This window comes from Babylonia areolata, chromosome 6 (genome assembly GCF_041734735.1).
Source record: "Babylonia areolata isolate BAREFJ2019XMU chromosome 6, ASM4173473v1, whole genome shotgun sequence".
In the NCBI taxonomy this organism is placed as follows: Eukaryota; Metazoa; Mollusca; class Gastropoda; order Neogastropoda; family Buccinidae; genus Babylonia; species Babylonia areolata.
The window spans coordinates 15,021,605-15,043,750 of NC_134881.1; the positions used below are offsets into that span (position 1 = coordinate 15,021,605).

General features: G+C 41.9%; 1 protein-coding gene across 1 annotated transcript in view; it reads right to left on the reverse strand.

Annotated features, from left to right (window-relative positions):
• Positions 1-7,074: 7,074 nt before the first annotated feature.
• LOC143283297 (DNA damage-binding protein 2-like) overlaps positions 7,075-22,146 on the reverse strand; it is a 21,713-nt gene continuing 6,641 nt past the window's right edge. Inside the window, exons 5-10 of the mRNA XM_076589480.1 lie at positions 20,488-20,587; positions 17,502-17,679; positions 14,033-14,175; positions 12,117-12,281; positions 10,255-10,300; positions 7,075-8,635 (exon numbers count right to left, since the gene is read on the reverse strand). Coding sequence (XP_076445595.1) covers positions 8,406-8,635; positions 10,255-10,300; positions 12,117-12,281; positions 14,033-14,175; positions 17,502-17,679; positions 20,488-20,587 — 862 coding nt within the window. The 3' untranslated portion in view covers positions 7,075-8,405. The remainder of the gene's footprint in view (positions 8,636-10,254; positions 10,301-12,116; positions 12,282-14,032; positions 14,176-17,501; positions 17,680-20,487; positions 20,588-22,146) is intronic.

Consider the following 22,146-nt stretch of genomic DNA (forward strand, 5'->3'; position numbering starts at 1 on the left):
AAAACTGACTATAGAAAAGGCTTTAGCAACATCATCATTCAGTCGGGAATTTGCGCTGGTGGCTCCATTGAAGCCGTTGTGGTCGGGAAACACATTAACAGTGCGATCAAAGCCCCCATTACAGTGTCAAAGCTCTGGAGAGACATGTTATGGGACAGAAGACTCACATGGTGCAAGGGGTGCAAGTGAACATCTTGAAGTTCCCAACAAACGGAACCTAATTTTTTTTTTAAAACTCCTAGGCGATTCTTTCTACAACTCGAGAGGGATGACCAGAGTCTAAAATAACAAAACCAATAAACTTTAAACTGCCGGCTATTTGAGTTGGCTGCAAACTTTAGCAGCAACATACGATAGACTATGATGTCGGTGGGGGTTCTTTTTGTAACATTGTCTGGAATACGCAAACCATAACTGACGTTATATGAGACAGACAATTATGGACAGGTAGTCATGGACAGAAAAACTCACCATACTATGATTATTGTAAATATTTTGAAGAATCCTGTTGATTAAGTGGGGCACATGGTTACCTGAAACATGTTTGAGGGTGCTTTGTCTGCAAAATGAAACGTTGATATAAATCGTGGTGGCACGGAACTTGAAGCTTTGAGTCAGTAAAAGAAAGTCTGTATTTCTCAGGTATGTTTTATAGGTCATTTATAATAGTATAATGACGAGTAACATAACATAAAGCTTTACATGCATAATTTTTAGTCAAATAATGGAAATGGAAAAAGGCGGAGACGGAGTGAAATGTATTTCGGGGGTGGGGGGTGGAGCGGAAGGAGAGGCGGGGAAAGGGTGCGTTTAGTCGTGACACGGATCTCAAGACGGAAATGTCGTAACAGACGTACTGTAGGGTATAAAATTATGTTTAGAAATGCACGGCTGGGAATGAAAGGCAATTATATGTATAGACGGAGTGAACGTTCGCATAATTCATGTCGCCTCTCAGTCACTCCATGCGGCTCTCAAGCATTGTTCGTGCTCAGTGGCGCATGTACAGGCCTGTGTGTGTGTGTGTGTGTGTGTGTGTTGTGTGTGTGTGTGTGTGTGTGTGTGTGTGTGTGTGCTTCTCTCTATCCGTATCACACACACACACATACTATATATATATATATATATATCTCACTGGTGTTTTAGAATGGGTGGGCATTGCGGCTACAGTCTGACGTGTCTATAAATCGACAATTGACATGTTGGACAATCGAGCTTAACTCCACTGACTGTTGTCTGTTTTGGAAAGTGTTCGACACATAAATTGAGCCCATAGACCTTACTCACATATGCAGCGGAAGTTCGGGGATTAAAAGCAAAATCAAAAATGGAATTAAAGGTTTCTTAAATATGCTGATTCATTCACTCAACACAGTGTTATATGGGGAAACAGGTAGATATCTTTTGTACATATAAGAAATACATCTGTGAAATGCATTAGATATTGGCCAAAATTATTGAAACTTCCACAGTCACGTTTGTGTCGACAGCTTATGACATGTTGTTATAAATGGAATTAGATAAAGAAAACTGGGCTCTTGACATTGAGTTATGGACGATTGTGGTGTATTTATTTTTGCTTATTTGGCCTAATTTGGCTCCCCGGTCGTTCTTTTTCTTTCATTTTTTTAACGTCTTTTTAACATATAAATTAGAATCGTCTGTGATTGTCACAATAAGCCTGTAAAATGCGTTTAACCCGGGTTCTCAGTGAGAACATTATACCGTATCATCTTCCACCGACCCATACCCCCACTGTTACACCATCGATCTCTCCACCCGCACTTCAGCTCCTCACGTTCGTCAGGACCCGTCTGCAGCATAGATATCGCTAAACCAGCAACCATTCACACTTCTCCATAGCAACCCTCCACACTACCCTCCACACTTTTCCACAGCAACCCTCCACACTTTTCCATAGCAACCCTCCACACTTCTAGATTGCAACCCTCCACACTTCTAGATAGCAACCCTCCACACCTCTCCATAGCAACCCCTCCACACTTCTCCATAGCAACCCTCCACACTTCTCCATAGCAACCCTCCACACTTCTCCATAGCAACCCTCCACACTTCTCCATGGCAACTGTCCCACTTCTCCATAGCAACCCTCCACACTTCTCCAAAGCAACTCTCCACACTTCTCCATAGCAACCCTCCACACTTCTCCATGGCAACTGTCCCACTTCTCCATAGCAACCCTCCACACTTCTCCATAGCAACCCTCCACACTTCTCCAAAGCAACTCTCCACACTTCTCCGTAGCAACTGTCTACACTTCTCCATAGCAACTGTCCCACTTCTCCGTAGCAACTCTCCAACTTCTCCATAGCAACTCTCCACCTTCTCCGTAGCAACTCTCCGCACTTCTCTGTAGCAACTCTCCAACTTCTCAGATTTCTGCAGACACTTTATTGATGCAAGCTGGTGCATGGTGACTGGATTGGTGTGGATCAGGTATTAAGAGCATCTGTCATACAAGAGATAGTGCAAAGAGAGAATGTTGCCCGACCAAGAAGCGAAATTCTTGGATTCCATTTGAATAAAAATTTGTTCCCCTGTCCATCCCCGAAAACGGAGTATGTCTGCCTAGATGGTGGGGTAAAAACAGTCATACACGTAAAAGCCCACTCGCGTACATACGAGTGAACGTGAGAGTTGCAGCCCATGAACGAAAAAGAGAAGAAGTTGTTCCCCTGTCTCCACCCCTACCCCCCATCTCCACATGAAATGACTAAACAAGGTCCCATGAGCTGCATGTGCTTAGCGCACGTAAAACAAACTCAAGTGAACAACAGAGTCGTCCATGGCAAAATTTTGAATGTGATCCACTATGATTGCCAAACAAATATGTGAATGTGGACAGACTTGAAAAGGAGAAGAAAAGGGGTGACGCTGCAATATGGCAACACATTCTTTCCAAAGTTGAAAGCAGCCTGAATTTCACACAAAGCAGTTGACCAACACGTTATTTAGTGAGCCCAAAAGAGAACTACTGAATGTATCCCATGGAAATGTAGTATGCTACCGCCTTTCTTTTGGAAGTGTCAACTTACATCAACATGATCAACACAAGCACCTAAGGGTCATTCTGCAGAGTAATTGTCAGTGGGGTGACCACACAAAAAGCTGAGTTACTGATCAACTGTCTTAGTTTATGCAAGCTGACCAGAGGGGCTCTGGAAACGATGTATAGATCCTTCATCGTCCTGATCTTTGACCATGCTGATATAATCTGGGACACCCTAAGTGTCAACGAAATGCTAGAGTCGTTGAGTTGGCCCTCTCTGGAGAAGCGACACATGACCTCCAGGCTCTTGATGCCATACAAAATATACACTAATCAAGCTCACTGTCCAAACCTCAAAAGGAAACTTAGCCCACTGCCGGCTTGCCAATGTTGAGGACACAGCCAACAGTTTTCCATCATCACCACCAGAACACAGTACAGAGGCTCTTCATTTTTACCTAGAACCATCATAGACTGGAACTGCCTGCCCCAAGTACCTGTGGAGGCCAAAACGCTTGACACTTTTGTGTCAAGGGTCTCTAAGCAGTGAACAATACTTCCAGTGCCCCCCACGCCACTTCCTCCACCCCACCCCCACCTCTCCCACCCCGACCCCCTATCCCGTTACCTCCTGTCCCTCCTCACCCCCCAATTCCCCTGAACAGCAGTGGAATGATGCCACCTTCACCTCTACCTCTTCTTCACATCATCAAGGAACACCAACTACAAAACAGTAGTAGTGAACCCCCCCCACAGCAACCCTCCACACTTCACCCACACTGGGTGCCAGAATAATCAATTTACATGATTGTGGGCCCTTAACAACGAAGAAGAACAGCGCTGAGTACCAATGTAAAATGTTGGAAGACCTACAATTGGACTCTGCGTATTTTCACTTATATAGTAAGTCATGATATGTTGCTGGCAGTCAGGATTTTGTTAATAAAAGAAAGGTGTCACAGGCACAAAATAATAATATTCTTTAAAATCATCAATAATGTTTGCCCTCAATACCTTTCTAATTTATTACCCCCTCTCTTGTCAACAGTAAAATCAAACCACAGACGACCAAAATAACGAATCATCCCTCCACACCGCACTGACATCGCAGATCTTTTTTTCCCTTCAGCCACAGCTATCTAGAATACCCTTCCTCTTTCTGTTCAACAATCCCAGTCTCTCAATCAACATAAAGAGACCTTTCCTCTACAGACACTACAGTCCCACCATATTTGGGTAATAGGAAAGAATAAGTTATCCACTGTCGTCTGAGACTTTGTATGAGCGATTTAAATTTTGATCTGCTTAACAGACATAAAAAGAATGATCCATCCTGTGTTTGCAGCTTTCCTCGAGACACAGCTGAGCATTTTCTATTACACTTCCTGAACCACAACTTCCATAGGACAAACACTATCCATAATCAACCGCAAGAACATATCTGTAAATAACTTACTACATGTATTTGGTAACACCTCCTTCAGTTTGGAAACCAATATCAGCATCTTCAAAACTGTTCATAAATCTATTGCTCAAAGTGAACGATATGACCCTTACCTTAGACAATTCCCTTTATTGGATAAGTGGATGGACAAACGCGTATGTATGTAAACATAATTACAATCACATATATATCTGTATGCATTTAATTCAATTGTCTTTCACGTTAAGTGATATTAGGCCTGTATATACGTATGTGTGTACGTAAGCGCATGTACTTCAAAGGTCTTTCACATTAAGTGATGTTAGGCCTATATGTATGTATGTAAGTGCATGTGCCTGAAATAGTTATACTCTTTAACTGTCAATTCGCATCATGATTACATGGTTGTGCATTCTTCTTTTCTAAGTTCGGTCGGTCTTCACCACTTTATTGGCCAGGGTCGGTCAGACTGTCTTGCTGTTCTTGTGCCCATGCCTTGTTATTTCTCTTTCTCTATTGGGTTTTCTCTCCACCACAGGTTTATTCTTTTATTTTGCTTCACTTAATTCACATCTTAGTTTAGTTTTGTTTAAATTCATGTTTGCACATTTTCAAATTTCTAGCTGTTAAGACATCTGTGACATGCTTAGTATGTGCATGTATCAGGGCAGGACTTTACACAAGGTTTGCTTGTTGTCCTGTTCATCTAAAATTGTGTTGTATTGTGACATGTTCCAAATAAATAACTGTTTAAACCAACAAGTTATGCATGAGACAAACACTTGTACTTTGAATACTTCTGCCTTCAATCATCCTTAACTCTCTCCATACGAACGGCGAAAGAGACAACGTTAACAGCGTTTCACCCCAATTACCATCATCAAAATATTGCAAGCGGAAGGCTCTTATACTGAAGAGGTGAATGTTGACAAAGAATACCACAATTCTGACGACGGAAGCTAAAGGTTGGGTCATTCAGACACCCACTGGACATCCGAGGCCGTCTGTGTAGAGGAGAAGAAAGGACTGGCCGTACTGAGTGAGTTAATGCAATAGAGACAAGAACACATTCAGTGACTGGAGAGGAATTCACATTCAGTTTCTGTTTAGCGGTATTATTCCATGTAATTTAAAGTCCGGTTGGATGTTCACACGACACAGCATATCCCACTGCTATACTGACACTACGTCATGAAGGAAGAAAGGTGTTACCAGAAACTTCAGCTGACATATGACTCTTCTTCCTGATCCCTCAATTATACTGAATCCAGCATCGTAACAGGGTAACCTTTTTGTTTCACGTTAATTTTTCTTGTCTTGTTCAGCATCATTGACAACAACCAAGACAGAAACACTTTTTTTCTATATAGTATTGTGTTTATTGAAGAAACTGCAGATTTCACCTTCCTGCATTAGACAGAGTGAAATATGGACTGTGCTGATGTTGGGTTTTTTTTGTTTTTTTTTCGTGAAAAATCTTTGTGCTATGGACTACTAAACTATATACATTCATTCTTTCAAGTGGATTACCCTGTTGTTTCAAGAAAGGCACTTTATACAAGTAATAAACAATAGTAAGGGTTCAAATTTTGTCGTTCAACTAACTTTTTTATGCTCAAACTAAAAACCCTGGAATAGGGAAGAATAATGATAACTATCACAGATAAAAAAAATTGTTCCAAAATGTTTATCTTTCAAAAATTCTTGTGGGTCACATATTCACCTTACCATAACATTTTTTTTTTTTTTTTTTCTAAATTGTCTATTCATTTTCTTTTTAGAAAGTATGAAATGAATCCAGATTTTTTGTACACACCCTGTGAAAATTCTCAGATTAATAGTGAAATTCCTAGGCAGGCTAATCGTTATTCAAACTTTAATCAAAGAGTTTATTGGTGAAGTCATTAACCCCTCCCTCTTGCTGCAAGAGAACTGCTTGTCATCAGGTCTGTAAGTCCAAAAGTCAACTGAATTAAACACTCTGCTATGATTGAAGTATCATATTCAAATACATTCATGACATAAAATGCTGATTACTTTCAGAATCACCTTTAAAAAATATTTTCAACTTCACAACAGAACATATACATAGCAAAATGTTACCAATAAAACAAAACAAAAATGATGTGTACAAAAGCTCAGATATTCATATACTCACACATATTCATATTTACACTAATATGCACATATACAAAAGCTCAGATATTCATATACTCACACATATTCATATTTACACTAATATGCACAGATGTATGTTGATTCTTACACTAATTTAAACACACATCCTGCCTTCCCTAAACGTTTAACCACCTCCCTAAAACCAGAGCTGTTCATGTGGAAACAAACGAAAGCAACATCTCAAGAGTTAAGCACAGGAATTGAATACCAAAGCATTGAATCACAAATATATGCATTTTCTTGCATAGTCAGAACAGATTTTTTTTTTCAGTTGATACAAACCATGTGGTTTGAGGGTTACATAAGCTGCTACCTTGTATTCTCTGTTGTTGGCGGATTATAAGACACTTGCTTCTTTTTCTCTGGCTCAGAACCTTGCAGCTAAAACATTAGTGACAGCTTACTTGTGTGAACTTATTGAACTTAACTGTCCCATGTGCTTGAACACCACTTAACAATTTGTATTTCTTTTTATTGCAACAGATTTTCTCTGCGTGAAATTCGGGCTGCTCTCCCCAGGGAGAGCACGTCGCTACACTACAGCACCACCCATTTTTTTTGCTGCGTGCAGTTTTATTTGTTTTTCCTATCGAAGTGGATTTTTTTTTTTTTTTACAGAATTTTGCCAGGAACAACCCTTTTGTTGCCGTGGGTTCTTTTACGTGCGCTAAGTGCATTGTTGCACTCGGGACTGCGGTTTATCGTCTCATCTGAATTACACCTCCTGTGCCAGAGCAGGTGCTGTAGTAGAATCAGGCACACATTGTATTTCTGATCCCGCCTCACCAATGGTCAGGGTTCCAGGTCCTGTTTCAGCTTGGTGTTGTGTCCTGGGGAAAGGCACTTTACGTCAATTTTTTTCACTTCACCAAGGTGTCAACCTTTTTTTTTGGCCTGAGCAGTGCCCAACCATTGTAGAATGACTTGAAACTGGTAATTTTTTTTAACCTTTCACTGACACATAGACAAGTTGAAAGGAGACAAACTTTCCTATGCTCTCACTCACTTTCTTTGCCAGTGTTCATCACACACACACACACACACACACAGAGTCTTGACTGAAAGATGCTACAACCAACTGACTTGAAACAACTGAAATGAAGCATTGGTCATTGCAGTAAACAATCCCTGAGAAACAGTTAGTGCAAAACACACAGCCAGGTTTTTATCACGACTTGCTGTGCTGCCCAGCCCATCAGATGCTATCAACCTGCCACAGACCGATGTTCAGTATCAGAACAAATGAGGCCTGTGTGTAGAGTCTGCAGTCTCCATTTGTCCTTCTCTTCCGGTCTCCAGTAACAGAAAGACTAGTACTTTGATGCCTGCGTATACCTTGTCATTTCTTTTTTATTCCTGGCCCATCATCAACCCGGTTTCTGTGGCAATGGCCCAACGCTGCTCATCCCAATTTCCCCACATATGCCACAGCGAGGTTCATCTGCCTAACTTCCAGCGTTGTCAGTCAACAGGGAACTATCAATGTCACGTCCCCAGGTCACTACACACCAACAGAGAATCTGCATTTCTGCTGAGCTATTCCATGACATGATTTCAAGACCAATAACACTAAATCGCCCCAACTGGTCTTTTAAAAAACACCCTCAACTAGTTGTTCATCTCTGGAAATGGAAACATGGTGGGGCTAATGGGGTTTTTGCAAAGGAAGGAAAGATGAGAAAATCTGTTGACGGTCTCCAGAGAAATAGCATCTTTCCTCTTTTTGACTTTGGCAAGTTACTTTCATTCACCACCATGGTTAAGTGCAAATGCCAAAGGAAACAGCCGGCTTCATCAGCGTTTCTTTGTGTCTGTTTTGGTTTTCTTGACAACCTTCACTTTCACATCAGTGTCCTTCGATTTCTTTGCTGAAGATGAAGAACGTCTGTGACTGGTCGACTGACCCCCAGTCCCACGTCTGCCTGACCTCCTGGGGTCAAGGTCGCTGAGCTGATATCTGGCCAGTAGTGATTGCTGTCTCTCTTCCACCTCCTGACTCCGTCCCCAAAGCAACAGGTTTACACCTGCACACATCAGCATCAATAAACAATCCACACTTCATTGTAACAATGTTCCACCACTATCCCCACGTTAAGCATCTAATGGTTCCCAGTTTCATACCACAACAAACGCCATTGAAAGGTATCTAAAGGGCTCCTGTTTCACACAATAACAATGTAATATTTCCCTGATTCATTCTATAACAAAGCCAATGAAAGCTTAAGGATATATGATGGCTCCATGATAAATAGTATGGCAAACCTATTAAAATTATATCACTTTGATTCTTTTTTTTTTTTTTTAACTCAAAATACTCAGCTTATACATTGCCTAATCGCCTAATCAAATAATTTTGCTCGAAGTGCTTTACAATTACAATATTTCCAATCCTAAACAAATATCCATCAAGACATGGTTCAACGAAGGAAGAAACCTGGCAAATTATGTTAAGTCATTGCATCAAAAAGCAAATACTAAACTCAATGTCCAAAACTCAACATCCAAAACCAATTGCCCACATCACAACACCCAAACAATGCAAAACCCAAATACAACACAAAAACCAGTCCCACTCTCCCTCCCTCCCCTCCACACAACACCTCAACAACACACACTGAAAACAGAAACAAGCACACACCCACAATGTCGCAGGCAGCAGATCAATTAAAGGCAATCATATGGCAAGGAGTTCCACTGGACTTTGCAAGATTCCAAAAATATTTCAATCTACATGTATCTGACTGAAATCAATGCAGTCCAATTCCCTATCATGTTTCATCATGTGCAGCAAATCACCTTTGTCAGAAAACCGGAACAAACATTTATCATGGTGTTTAGCTTTGAAGAAAAACACAAATACTTGTTATGAGACAAACAGTTTCCATCTCTGATGCCTTAGACACATTCTTGGAATCCGATGGCAGGACAACATCCCAAACACTGAAGTGCTTGAGCGTGCAGGCTTGCCAGCTGTCTTCGCCCTTCTGAGTCAACGCCGTCTTTGCTGGCTCGATCATGTTCGTTGAATGGATGAAGGCCATATTCCTAAAGATCTGCTGTACGGCGAACTATCAGAGGGATCTTGGCCCCGAGGCCGTCTTGGACTAAGATTCAAAGACGCTTGCAAACAGGACCTGACAAGTACAGGTATTGATGTGCTGTCCTGGGAAAGCCTTGCGGACTCACGTGGACCCTGAAATCTGCTATTCAGAGAGGGATGAAACAAGCAGAGAGAAGTCGCACTGACTCGCTGAGGAGAAAAAGAGCCACACACAAGTCAAATTCTGTAAACAAGCAGCATCTGCCTATGTCTGTCCCACATGCAGCAGAGATCGCCACTCCAGCATCGGTCTACACAGCCACAGCAGGGAGTGCAATGCCCAGCAGTGATTACATTTCTGGTGCAGCCATTGTCTCTCGAAACGGAATGAGGCCGATGACAACCGAATGAAGTAAAAGAGACAGTGAGAAACAGGATGCATGTGGGATAACATTAGACAGAGAGAAAGAACGAGAAGAGGGTCAGGAGTGGAGTGGGGATGAAAGGGAATGTGAAGGCACAGTCAGATAATAAGAAAGACGGGGGAAAAACAACAAAGACACACAGATATATCATCATTGAGAGGATCTCAAAAGTTCTTACCCATTCCAGACACCAAGTAGTCTCCTCTGTCATTGAACTTGGTTAGCTGAAACATTAAATTACCATGCAATATAAATGAAATATTTGCACAAACCAACAACAGACACAAATACAGTGCTCAGGAGATATACATACAAAATTAGTCCACATACAGATCAGGGAAACTGAAAAGAATCATTCATCTACACACCAACACTTACACACCCACCCCCCACTCATTAAAACATATCAGAAATACACTTTAAAACACTTCACATTCTCATCTTCTCTGAACAGAACACTTTCTTGTCAACTAGCAAACCCAATTACTTTCACCATCTTCTATGTCTTTTTAGTTGTTTGTTGTTGTTGTTGTTGTTAAGAGGATATTGTCAGGAAAAGGCAAAAACAAAAGAAAAAGTTGGCCACAAAAAATCAACCCATACTGCACTTTCCATCCTCATCAGCACATCAAACAGATTTTTGATCATTCGCTCTTTACACCTTTTACGTTAGTGCTTGATTTCAATATCACAAACCTACCCTCAATAGTCACCGCATTTAATCTATTCCTTTGCATTGAACTCAGTGCTCTAATTGATTCTGAACTTGACACACAATGTTCAAAGTATTAGAAAACTCATTTTATTCAGCTCTGAATTAACAACACACAGAGTATCATATGTACACAAACAAAATAAAAACAAACAACAATGATGACAAACACATACATATTTTTGTAATACATGTTTGTAACTTGACAGATTATGACAGGATCAGAAAAGTGCAAAGTTAGAAGGGGTTAATATCTGGGTTTTTTTTTTTTTTTTTTAATAACAAAGTATTATTGAATTGTAAAGCACATCCTGGTCAATTTCGATAAACAACAAAGGTTCTTCAACAAACATATTCACTGACAGGAATTTCACTGGCAAGGCAAGGCAAGGCAAGGCAAGGCAGGGCAGGGCAGGGCAAGGCAAGGCAAGGCAAGGCAAGGCAAGGCAGGGCAAGGCAAGGCAAGGCAAGGCAAGGCAAAAAGTTTATTTCTTGTGCCCCCTGGGGGCATTGAAACGTTACACACATACATATTTTAGATATACCACACACACAATAAGAGTGATGTCAAACGAAGAAAGAGAAAAAACAAAAGACCAATAGGCACAGCCAATATACATTAACAAATAATTTATCCTCATCCATTAACCACAGATGTAGCTTTACCGAAAGGAACTACAAACAGAACAGACAAATGCTTTTAGCTTTAACAATATTCTTTTGTTTTTTTTTGGAAAACAATAAGTGGAATTAAAGAGAGTTTGGGCGGTTTCTATAATATTTAGGTAGGTACTTTTGTCTGTCACTTTCAAAGAAAGGACACACAAACAAATAGTGGGACTCATCAGCAATGTCGGTAGTGGCACATTTATCACAGATTCTTTCATTTCTTGGTAAATTGTTGAAGCATTGACTATTAAAAGGTAAAGCATTATTGGCTGTCCTAAACTTAACTAACTGGATAACACAGTTGTTTAATAGCAAAGTAAAATAAGCATCCTGACCAAAATTTGGCTTAAAATCTTGCAAAAACTGATCTTTTAAACAACATTCAACCTTCTCTTTGAACCAAGTGGGATGTACTTCAAGACTGTGCTGTTTAACCAAAACCTACTTAATCCAATTTCATTCAAGATGGTGTGAATATATTTAAGGTATTGGTTCTAGTGTATGTTTGTGATGTATAAATTGAAAAGACATTTGTAAACAATCGAAGATAGTCTTGACGCAAAAACCAAAATCTCATGCACATGCACAACGACAGATGTGCTGACTTGGTACCCCACAACAGCACAAGTCTGCCCACACAGCATCCCACACAGACTTACCGACACAATACCAGGGCTGGAGGGGTCGAACAACTGACACATCATCTTTCCTGTGTCAGCGTCAATCATGTCAATCGTACGACGTTCATTCTCTGTGTAGCCAGGGAAGTCCTTGCAGGGGTACCGACCAACCACAATCACGTCCTGCAGAGGGTGCCACGATGCCTGGATGAATCAAACACACAAAATAGGTTCAAACGGGTGCCACGATGCCTGGATGAATGACACACACAAAATAGGTTCAAACGGGTGCCACGATGCCTGTGGAGTCATGGCCTAGAGGTAACGCATCCGCCTAGGAAGCGAGAGAATCTGAGCGCGCTGGTTCGAATCATGGCTCAGCTGCCGATATTTTCTCCCCCTCCACTAGATCCTGAGTGGTGGTCTGGACGTTAGTCATTCGGATGAGACAATAAACCGAGGCCCCGTGTGCAGCATGCAATAAGCGCACGTAAAAGAACCCACAGCAACAAAAGGGTCGTTCCTGGCAAAATTCTGTAGAAAAATGCACAGGAAAAACAAATAAAACTGCACACAGGAAAAAATACAAAAAAATGGGTGGCGCTGTAGTATAGCGACGCGCTCTCCCTCGGGAGAGCAGCCCAAATTTCACACAGAGAAATCTGTTGTGATAAAACGAAATACAAATACAAAATCACACACACACAAAATAGGTTCAAACAAACTGATGAATCCCTCACCCTCACCACATAAACAACCTGAACTGGTGGTCTTCTGGACAGTGCACCCCTCTTGGCAGCAAGAACATTCTACGTCCATGCTTCAAGTCATCAATCTCCCCCATAAAAGTTTAACATTCTGGGTGCTAGACTTTTGAAAAAAAACTAGGTCCCATGTGCAGTGGGCACTTAGCACATGTGAAAGAACCCAGGCCAACACAAGAGCCCCCCCCCCCACCACCACTGCCCCCCCGTCTCCATTAACTGCCTGACCCCACCTTCTTCTTTAAATGGTTCATTTCTGGTATCCTCTTCTGCCACAATACCAGTTTACCAATCAGAATACCTGGTCATCAAAATGTTTGTACATCACTGCTCTTTGCTCTCCTTTCAGGAAAATCTGGTTCTTCGTCTCAGAATTTCTAACGTTTGCAATTCCTTACAGCATTATGAGTCCATTACTTTGTGCAAGTCAAACATAAGCCTCACTCTGGAGTCCACAACCGTATGTGAAGATCCCCTCACTTTACCTTGATGGGGCAATGAACCTGACACACAAGGCAAAGCCATGGTGATCATCTCACCTTGATGGAGTAATGTACCTTACACACAAGGCAAAGCCATGGTGATCATCTCACCTTGATGGGGCAATGGGCCCTGAGACACAAGGCAAAGCCATGGTGATCATCTCTCCTTGATAGGGCAATGTACCTTAGACACAAGGCAAAGCAATGGTGATCATCTCACCTTGATGGGGCAATGAACCTTACACACAAGGCAAAGCCATGGTGATCATCTCACCTTGATGGGGCAATGAGCCTGACACACAATGCAAAGCAATGGTGATCATCTCACCTTGATGGAGCAATGAACCCTGAGACACGATGCAAAACCATGGTGATCATCTCACCTTGATGGAGCTATGAACCTGACACACAAGGCAAAGCCATGGTGATCATCTCACCTTGATAGGGCAATGTACCTTAGACACAATGCAAAGCCATGGTGATCATCTCACCTTGATGGGGCAATGAACCCTGAGACACAAGGCAAAGCCATGGTGATCATCTCACCTTGATAGGGCAATGTACCTTAGACACAATGCAAAGCCATGGTGATCATCTCACCTTGATGGGGCAATGAACCCTGAGACACAAGGCAAAGCAATGGTGATCATCTCACCTTGATGGGGCAATGTACCTTACACACAAGGCAAAGCCATGGTGATCATCTCACCTTGATGGGGGTGATGTGCTGAAAGAAGCGGTGGGGGTGTTCCACCGTTCGCTCCAGGTGCCAACCAGACGTACAGTACACACGGATCTGGCTGTACTGGTCCGTGGTCAGCAGTCGACAGCCATCTGTCCGACTGAAGTAGGCTGCAAAGTGTAGTCAGCTTTTTGATTTCATATTTAAACATTTCAGTATTCAGAGTCATGCATTTCAGTTTCAGCAAAAAAACCCCGAACAATCTGATGGGGATGTGTGGATAATTACTGACGAGCAAACACCATGCACTATGGGCAGTTCCCAAACCCCTCTTTTACCTGTGTGTTACTGTTCAGTCACTGTATGCCATTCGACAAATCCTCTAAATTTCTGTAGAATCTGCATTTAAATCAACCGATGACCACAAAAATAAAATCTAAGAGATTCCCACATGGTAAAGTTGGGGTCTCATCCCTTCGAACACACAATGTGCTGCATTATTCTCTATGTACGCTTTTCTGTTTTACAGTTTGGTCCGTGTGTTCTTTGTGTTTTTCCAGGAAAACAGAAAGTCTTGCACATGGATATAAGATCCCATCAGTTCTAGTTGTGCAAATAAGTCTGGTCAGAAGACTCAAAGCTTGCACAGTGAAAAAACCAAGATTTCTACAGGAAAAAGAAATTTCTTCCTAAAAAAAAACCCCGTGGCAATACTCCCATGCCGCTCATTCTAGATTCCCCCATACACGGCCACACCCAGGTTCGTCCATCACAGTTCCAGCATCAGCAGTCTGCAGGGCACCATCGATGTTAGGTCGCCAGGAGGCCACACACCAGAGGAGACCCTGCACTGCTGCTGAGTCACTTCGGTGGTGTTCAGTGGTGCCTGTTCTGATTCAACGTACTGAGGACACCACCTACTAAGCCCCCTACTAACGACAATAATGGCTTAGTTGTGAAACCAGACTGAGTGAGCGTCCCTCCCAGAGATGAGACCGCCACCACGTCCCTCAAACAACAGCCCCCCATGAATCTGCTGACACTGAAGACACTGACAGGACTCACCCCAAGCACGGAAGTGGAAGGGTATCGAAACTGAGGTCACCATGAGAGCAGGGCATGAAAGGCCACAGACTTTAAAACCAAAACAATCTTACCATTGTATTGTACTCTTATTATTTTTTGTCACATCAGATTTCACTGTGCAAAATCTAGGCTGCTCTCCCTGAGGACAGCATGTAACCACAGTGCAAGGCCACACAACCAAAAATTACCTCATCTCTAATAATGTATGAAGTGCCATATTTGTAAAATGAGGAGTCTGAATCATACTCCCTGACTGGTGATTTATACTTACCATGTCAAACTAGGCCTGTTGGTTTGCTCTGTTTAGACAAATTTCGTAGCTTACTCAGTAATAAGACGCCAAGCCAAGTCTGCTCTGCTCTAGCCAATGAAACGCCATTCAGCTACAAGCAATGATTCAATATGTGGCCAGCAATAACGTCCAATGTAAACCAAGGCAGAGTCTGCAGGGACGGATGGGCAGGCATTTGAGTTCGACAAAAGTCAAGTATGTATCACCAAACAAGGAATTAAGTTCAAACTCCTCCTTTTGGTGTCATATAGTGTACCCTGTCAAACTGATCCAGAATCCAAAGCAAACAGAGGAGGGCATCGCATACTAGTTCAACAGTTTGTAACAGTAACAGCACTCTCAGCTGTGACGAAGGGAATCCCTTTGGTACCATCCGCCCCGGTCATATGGAAATCCCTCAGGTAAAAATTGATGAAGGGATTCTCTGACCACCAGAAGGCTGCCTCCAAAACATGCTGCAGAAGCAATGAGTGCTGAAATGCGGTCAAAGTGGCAATGGCCCACACCTCATGTGCTCTGGGATTCAAACATCTAAGATCTCTGTGAACCCCAGGAGAATGACTTGCAAAACACAGTGAGAAATGGGACCCACAGCAATGTCTTTCAAATAATTCTCATTACTGGAAATGAGAAGACATCTCTGAAGAGAAAATCTATTTAAGACCTTTCCCAGAAGTATTTAGGGTACCTAACTGGACAAAGAAGCCTATCCTCGTCTTCCCTTGATAAAATAAAATATCAGACAAGGGTCTGATCCTCAGCAATCCACAAAGACCATTATCTTGCTCCAATATCAGCCTGTAGCCAGGAAAAACAAGAAAGGCAGTCTTGAGGGAGAGTTAGTTGAAGTGGAGTTGCTATTCCCCAGGAATTTCCCTCCTCTCGCTGGGACAACCTGTGAAGTGGGGCCCGACACTGTTACCTCTTGGCCGCCTTCCTGTCTGTTTCTGTGGGTCAAGTGCCCCCTCTGCACTGTGGCTGCCTTCAAATCTACATCCCATCTGGCTCTCTACGATTGGCTTCAGATCCATTCTGTCTACGCATACCCAGACTCAAACACTCCACTGTCTGCCGCCGCTCTTTCTCTGTCTCTGGACGTTGCATTTGGAATGAGCTCCACCCCCTCCCCTCCCCTTCGCTTCGTCAGGTCTCCGCACTCAGCTCTTTCAAGTCTGGCCTTAAAACCCACCTCTTCCAAAGACAGCCTCCCTTCCCTGCCCCTTCGTTGTTTTCAGTTTTTCCAGTTTAAGAGTTGCGTGTGAATGACTGGTGTGAATTCACACAAGATTCAGCGTTATATAAATACGAAAGGAAATTTTCTCCCAAAAATTACGTTTAAGTAACATACTTACCATGACCCACTAGTGCAGACTTCGGCAGGGGTCTGATTCCTGTCCTGTGCAAACTACTACCCGCCTATGCAGAGAAAACGAAAGTAGCTATGGCCGATAACCTCCCAAAGTAGGTTACCTCCACTTATTATTATCATTATTCTTACATCCAAAGACATGTCCCTGTGGTTCAACCCGGCAGAAACCATGGGGTCTGGGCCTGTGTCAGGCTCCTGATAAAGTGCTTACCCAGCCTCACGGTTCTGACCATTGCAGGATGGCGTGCGAGGCACAGTGAACCGCACAAGTTTACCCAAGAGTGCTAGCCCTAAGAGAAAGGAAAGCGAGATTGACTCAGTGTGAGAAAACGATTCAGCGTTTCACTGGGTACAGCAAGGTGGACTTGGCTGGGCATCTTACCATACTGAGTCAGCCACAAAATGTAGCCAAACAAAGCAAACCAACAGACCTAATTTGCATCAGTTTGACACAGTACAGTATACGACACAAAAATATAACTTTTCATAGATGACAAAATAATCAAGAAAAAATATATTCTATCATCAATGACAACAGAATCAAGAAACAATCTTCATGTTGATCATAGGCATGTTTATAAATATCTGTGTAAAATGTTGTTGTTTTTTTTGTTTTTAACTCCCTGTTACCCGCCCCAGTCTTTCATGAGCCACCACCACTCTGAGGTAGACACATCCCTCACCATCATGTAAAAAAAAAAAAAAAAAAAAAAAAAAAAAAACCATAAAACTAAAAAAGAGTCTCTCACCTGAATTGACAGGTTTGTCATGTTCCAACACATGGAGGGCACTGCTGGGACCACTGACGCTGCGGAGGTCCCACACCTTCACGGTATGGTCGACGGATGCTGTGCAGAACAGCCAGTCCTCACGGGGAGAGAACTCAGCATGAGTCACCTTCTGCTTGTGCAGACGATGCGTCCACAGCTGCAAACGGCATGGTTTGTGGCGATTCAGGCAACGTTAACTTGAAAAGAGCTCACAATAACCATGCTTATCACGTATATATATGCTTAATAATTATAATCTATCTGAATATATACATGAAGACCAGTCGCCATGCCATGAAAAAGTGTTCAGCAGCACATGCTTTGAGGACTGGAAAATCAAGGGTTTAAATCAAGCAAGCATGACTAATACTATGATAAAATTTACATAGTATTCAAAACAGAACATCAACAGTCCAACTGATTATCTGATAAAAAAGGTCTCTTTTAATTGCCCCAACTTTTGGATGATTGTTTCTAAGAGGGGTGCTAGGTTCGTGTTCAACATTTGTTTTTCTACATTATTTTAAAGGTTCCTTTAAAAAAAAACAACTGTACTCTATAAATAAATACTTTTTCTTTTAATAAAAACAACACATAAATACAAAATAACTGAAATCATACAAAAAAGCATTGGATCAAGAATGAAGTACAGCTCGTAATTCACACAATGGTTCTACAAAATGCTACAAAATGTATCCTCTCATCTTCCTATCTCTCACAGCCTTTTGAAGACACACACCACAAACTTCTACCAGTTCTGGATTTCAGATTGTTTTATACATTTAGTCTCCCTGAATGGTTTAATTTCAGTATTTTTTCTTTGTTATATTCTGAACACATGCAAAACCCATGTGAACATAACAGGTCAGTGAAAAAAAATTAACCCTTTGAATACCTGGAAAATTAGATTAAGTGAAATCTTTTTTTTTTTTTTTTGCTGCCCCATCATCTGCACCATTTCAGTGGCATTTCTCCCACACAACTCATTTAGATTCCCCCATACACGGCCACACATGGGTTCATCCGTCACAGTTCCAGCGTCGGCAGTCCGCAGGGAACCATCGATGTTAGGTCACCAGGAGGCCACACACCAGAGGAGACCCTACACTGCTGCTGAGTCACTTCGGTGGTGTTCAGTGGTGCCTGTTCTGATTTAACACACTTAGGACACCACCTACTAAGCCCCCTACTAACGACAATAATGGCTTAGTCGCGGAGCCAGACTGAGTGAGCGTCCCTCCCAGAGTGGAGACCGCCACCATGTCCCTCAAACAAAAACCCCCCATGAATCTGCCGACACTGAAGGCACTGGCAGGTCTCACCTCAAGCACAAAATTGGAGGGTTATCGAAACTGAGGTCACCATGAGAGCAGGGCATGAAAGGCTGTTTTGTTTATACTGATGATGATGGAGGAAGAGGATGACGATGACGATGACGATGACGAAGTTGCTATGGAGGTCCATTTTGGTTTGGGACTGCGTGACAAGGCTGTACTCTATGCTTCCTGTCAAAATGATATCCCAGCATTAACCAGGCCCGGGAGATACAGACACTTTCAGTGTTGGTCAGGTAATTAGAGCAACACACCCAAAGACACATCCTTGAAGTGGATGACACCTGACTCTGTGGTCCCAGTCTCCCCGTTTAAGCCCACAGCACACTCAACTCTGGGTAGGAGCTGTCAGTCCGCGATGCTAACCACTTCGCCACGGCAGCTGGTGATTTAAGTGAAATCTATTTGACAGGTTTAAGCAGGTAAATATCTTAAAAATATTCAGTGCACTTTGTTATTGGAGAGAGACCCATAAAAGTATGTATTTTCTGAAAGATAAATGAATAAAGAATACAAAACACATGATGTTTTCTTATTTTATATATTTTGAATGGCATGCAGTTGTTTTGAAATCAGTGTTTTGGGTTTTTTTTTGGTCACATTTATAACTTGTTCATTACAAACATTAGTCAGGTAACTTGCAGAGTAATATATTTTCCGGACAAACGGATACCTGTATGCACAAATTATACTAGAACAACCACAATAAAAAGAAAAGAGACATATACACAATTGCAAAAATTATACTAGAACAACCAGAATAAAAAGAAAAGAGACATATACACAGTTTATTGTGACTACTCTAAGTGATAACATAGATGTGAGGCCACACCCCCTCGGCCTCCACCACCTTCCTCTTCCACCCCTGTAATCCGACACTTCGTCCAGTTCTGCTCAGCCCTCTCTGGCCCAGTGCCAAGAATGTCGCTCAAAGTGTGTACTGCAAATAATCTGATCGCGTTTCTGTCGTCTGCTCTGTACAGCCCGCGTCACTCACTGTGCGTTGTATCTTGGCCGGTCTCTTCATTGCTCCCTGTATTATCCATCGAATCGGCTGATAAAAATTCATCACTTTGAAATGCGAGCTGACACTTTGATTCTTTCTGAGCATCGACTAAAGAAAGAAATTTTGGTTGTTTTAGTGCACCATGATCACAACACTTGACCACTGTGTCCGACATTTTGCTGAGGGAGCAAGGAACCAGGCAAAACACTGGGCAGTAACCCAACCATATCATTCAAATAAAGGACTGCCTCATGGCACAGATGGGGTTTCTAGCTATCAACAGAATCTAGAATGATTCCCCAAGCTAAAGATACCAGTAGTTTTGTCAACGAACTCAGTACAAACCTGGGAAGAGTCAGAATATTTCGCTGACAAGTTTTCTCGTCATTATGGCTGTACACAGTTGAACTGACGAGTTATCTCATCATATAGGCAACCCAGGGGTTAATTCTTTTTTTTAATTTTTTTTTTTTAAAGACAACACTCTCATGGCACAATGAGATTTCCAGAATTTTCCCCCTGATTTTGTGAAGCTGCATTTGATTCCACAGTCAACAATGACAAATAAAAAATCCAGATTTCCCCCCCTGACCTTGAGTAACTGCCAACCATTCCAGAGAAGTACCTTTTTGCCTTCCAAAGATAACAGCGTCGTTTTGCCCACATTGTCTCCCGTCACCACCACCTTTCTGGGACCGCTCACATCAACACAGCAGTACCAGAAACTGAAACCAGCACATATATATATAAACCAGCATATATATATAAACAAGAGAGGCAAAGCATTCACCACTTGTAAATGATTCATGCTGAATTATGAAATAATAACATAAGACCTAATGATTCATCAAACTTCACCACAGGACACAAGTAATTATTTTTTGTCATTAATGTGACAATTTTTATCCACTTGACTTATGAAAGAATTGCTCTCATTAACATTTTACTTGCCAAAAAAAACAACAACACATTCCCACTGTCAGAATAAAACATTCTGAAAAAAACCCACCCATTAGATCCTTTTAAATTCACATTGACCAATAGGATCTTTTCCAATTTATATATTTCTCTGAGATTGTCTAGCAATCAATACAGAAGGCATCAAGCATAATTTTCCTTGGTTTCGAGAAAACATTAATTCTAAATAGTGGAAATGTTCATCCAGATGACTTTTTTGTGTGCTGTTTTGACTTTCACTGATGCGCTGTTTCTTCATACAGGTGATGACCAGACAGGTTTGATCAATGTCTATCAGCTTGTCCACTTTCATTTCTCTACCTCTTATGGTTGCTGAGAAAATGCAAAAGGCTACCACACACATATATACACACATACAGCTCAAATTGGGTTCTTGTGAGTCAGAAAAGCAAAATGCACAAACTTAGTTTCCTTGGACTACTGAACGACGGTTATTTTTTACAATCAAGCAGAATTCTAAAGTACGAAATAAAAATCTCTTAAGAACAGCAAACTGTCAGCATGACCTGTGCCCACCTACTTAAATGCACACACTCACACACACACACACCATCAGAACAAATTCAACGTCTGAATCGCATTTACAAACTGCTCATCAAAATCAATCAAATCAAATAATGGTGATATAAACTATATTGAGTGAATTATCATGCACACTGGAAACCGAGGATATTACACTACACTCTCCATTTCACATACACAGACAGACACAAACAAGCACATACACACACTGGCAAACATACACACCCACTCACTCCCATGTCAAAGTGTTGAGAAAGTTCTGAGAAGAGCAACAGGTAAGGTCATGAAGTGTCAAACGACCATCCAGCGACGATGTGAATATACGCTGACTGTCGAAGGGATGAACTTTGATGCCTGATATATTGCCACCAGGTCCTCTCTGGTCAAAACACAAGGGGGTGAGACGGAGGTAGAGAGGGTCAGGGATTGGTGAACGGTGAAAATGGAAGGAGGAAGAATGTTTAACTGGAGGGATAGGTCGGGGATGTCAGGTGGAAAATGGGGTGAATCTTGTTTGCTTGCATCTGTTCTAGTTGGATTTTATTTTGTTGCGCTTTTCTTCATTTTGTTTCCAAGTCCCTCTGGCAAATTTTCTTTCTTCCATGCAAAATTCAACAAAGAAGGGGAAATTTTCAGCAGAACCTCTACTCACTTCTAAAATAACAAAACTGCAAAATCTTATATGATCAAAACCTCAATGTTTTAATGAAGACACATTCGACAAATGTGGCGACAAAGCCAGCAGAGGCAAGGGGAAAGCAGGGGTCAGAATGAGGATTTTGTC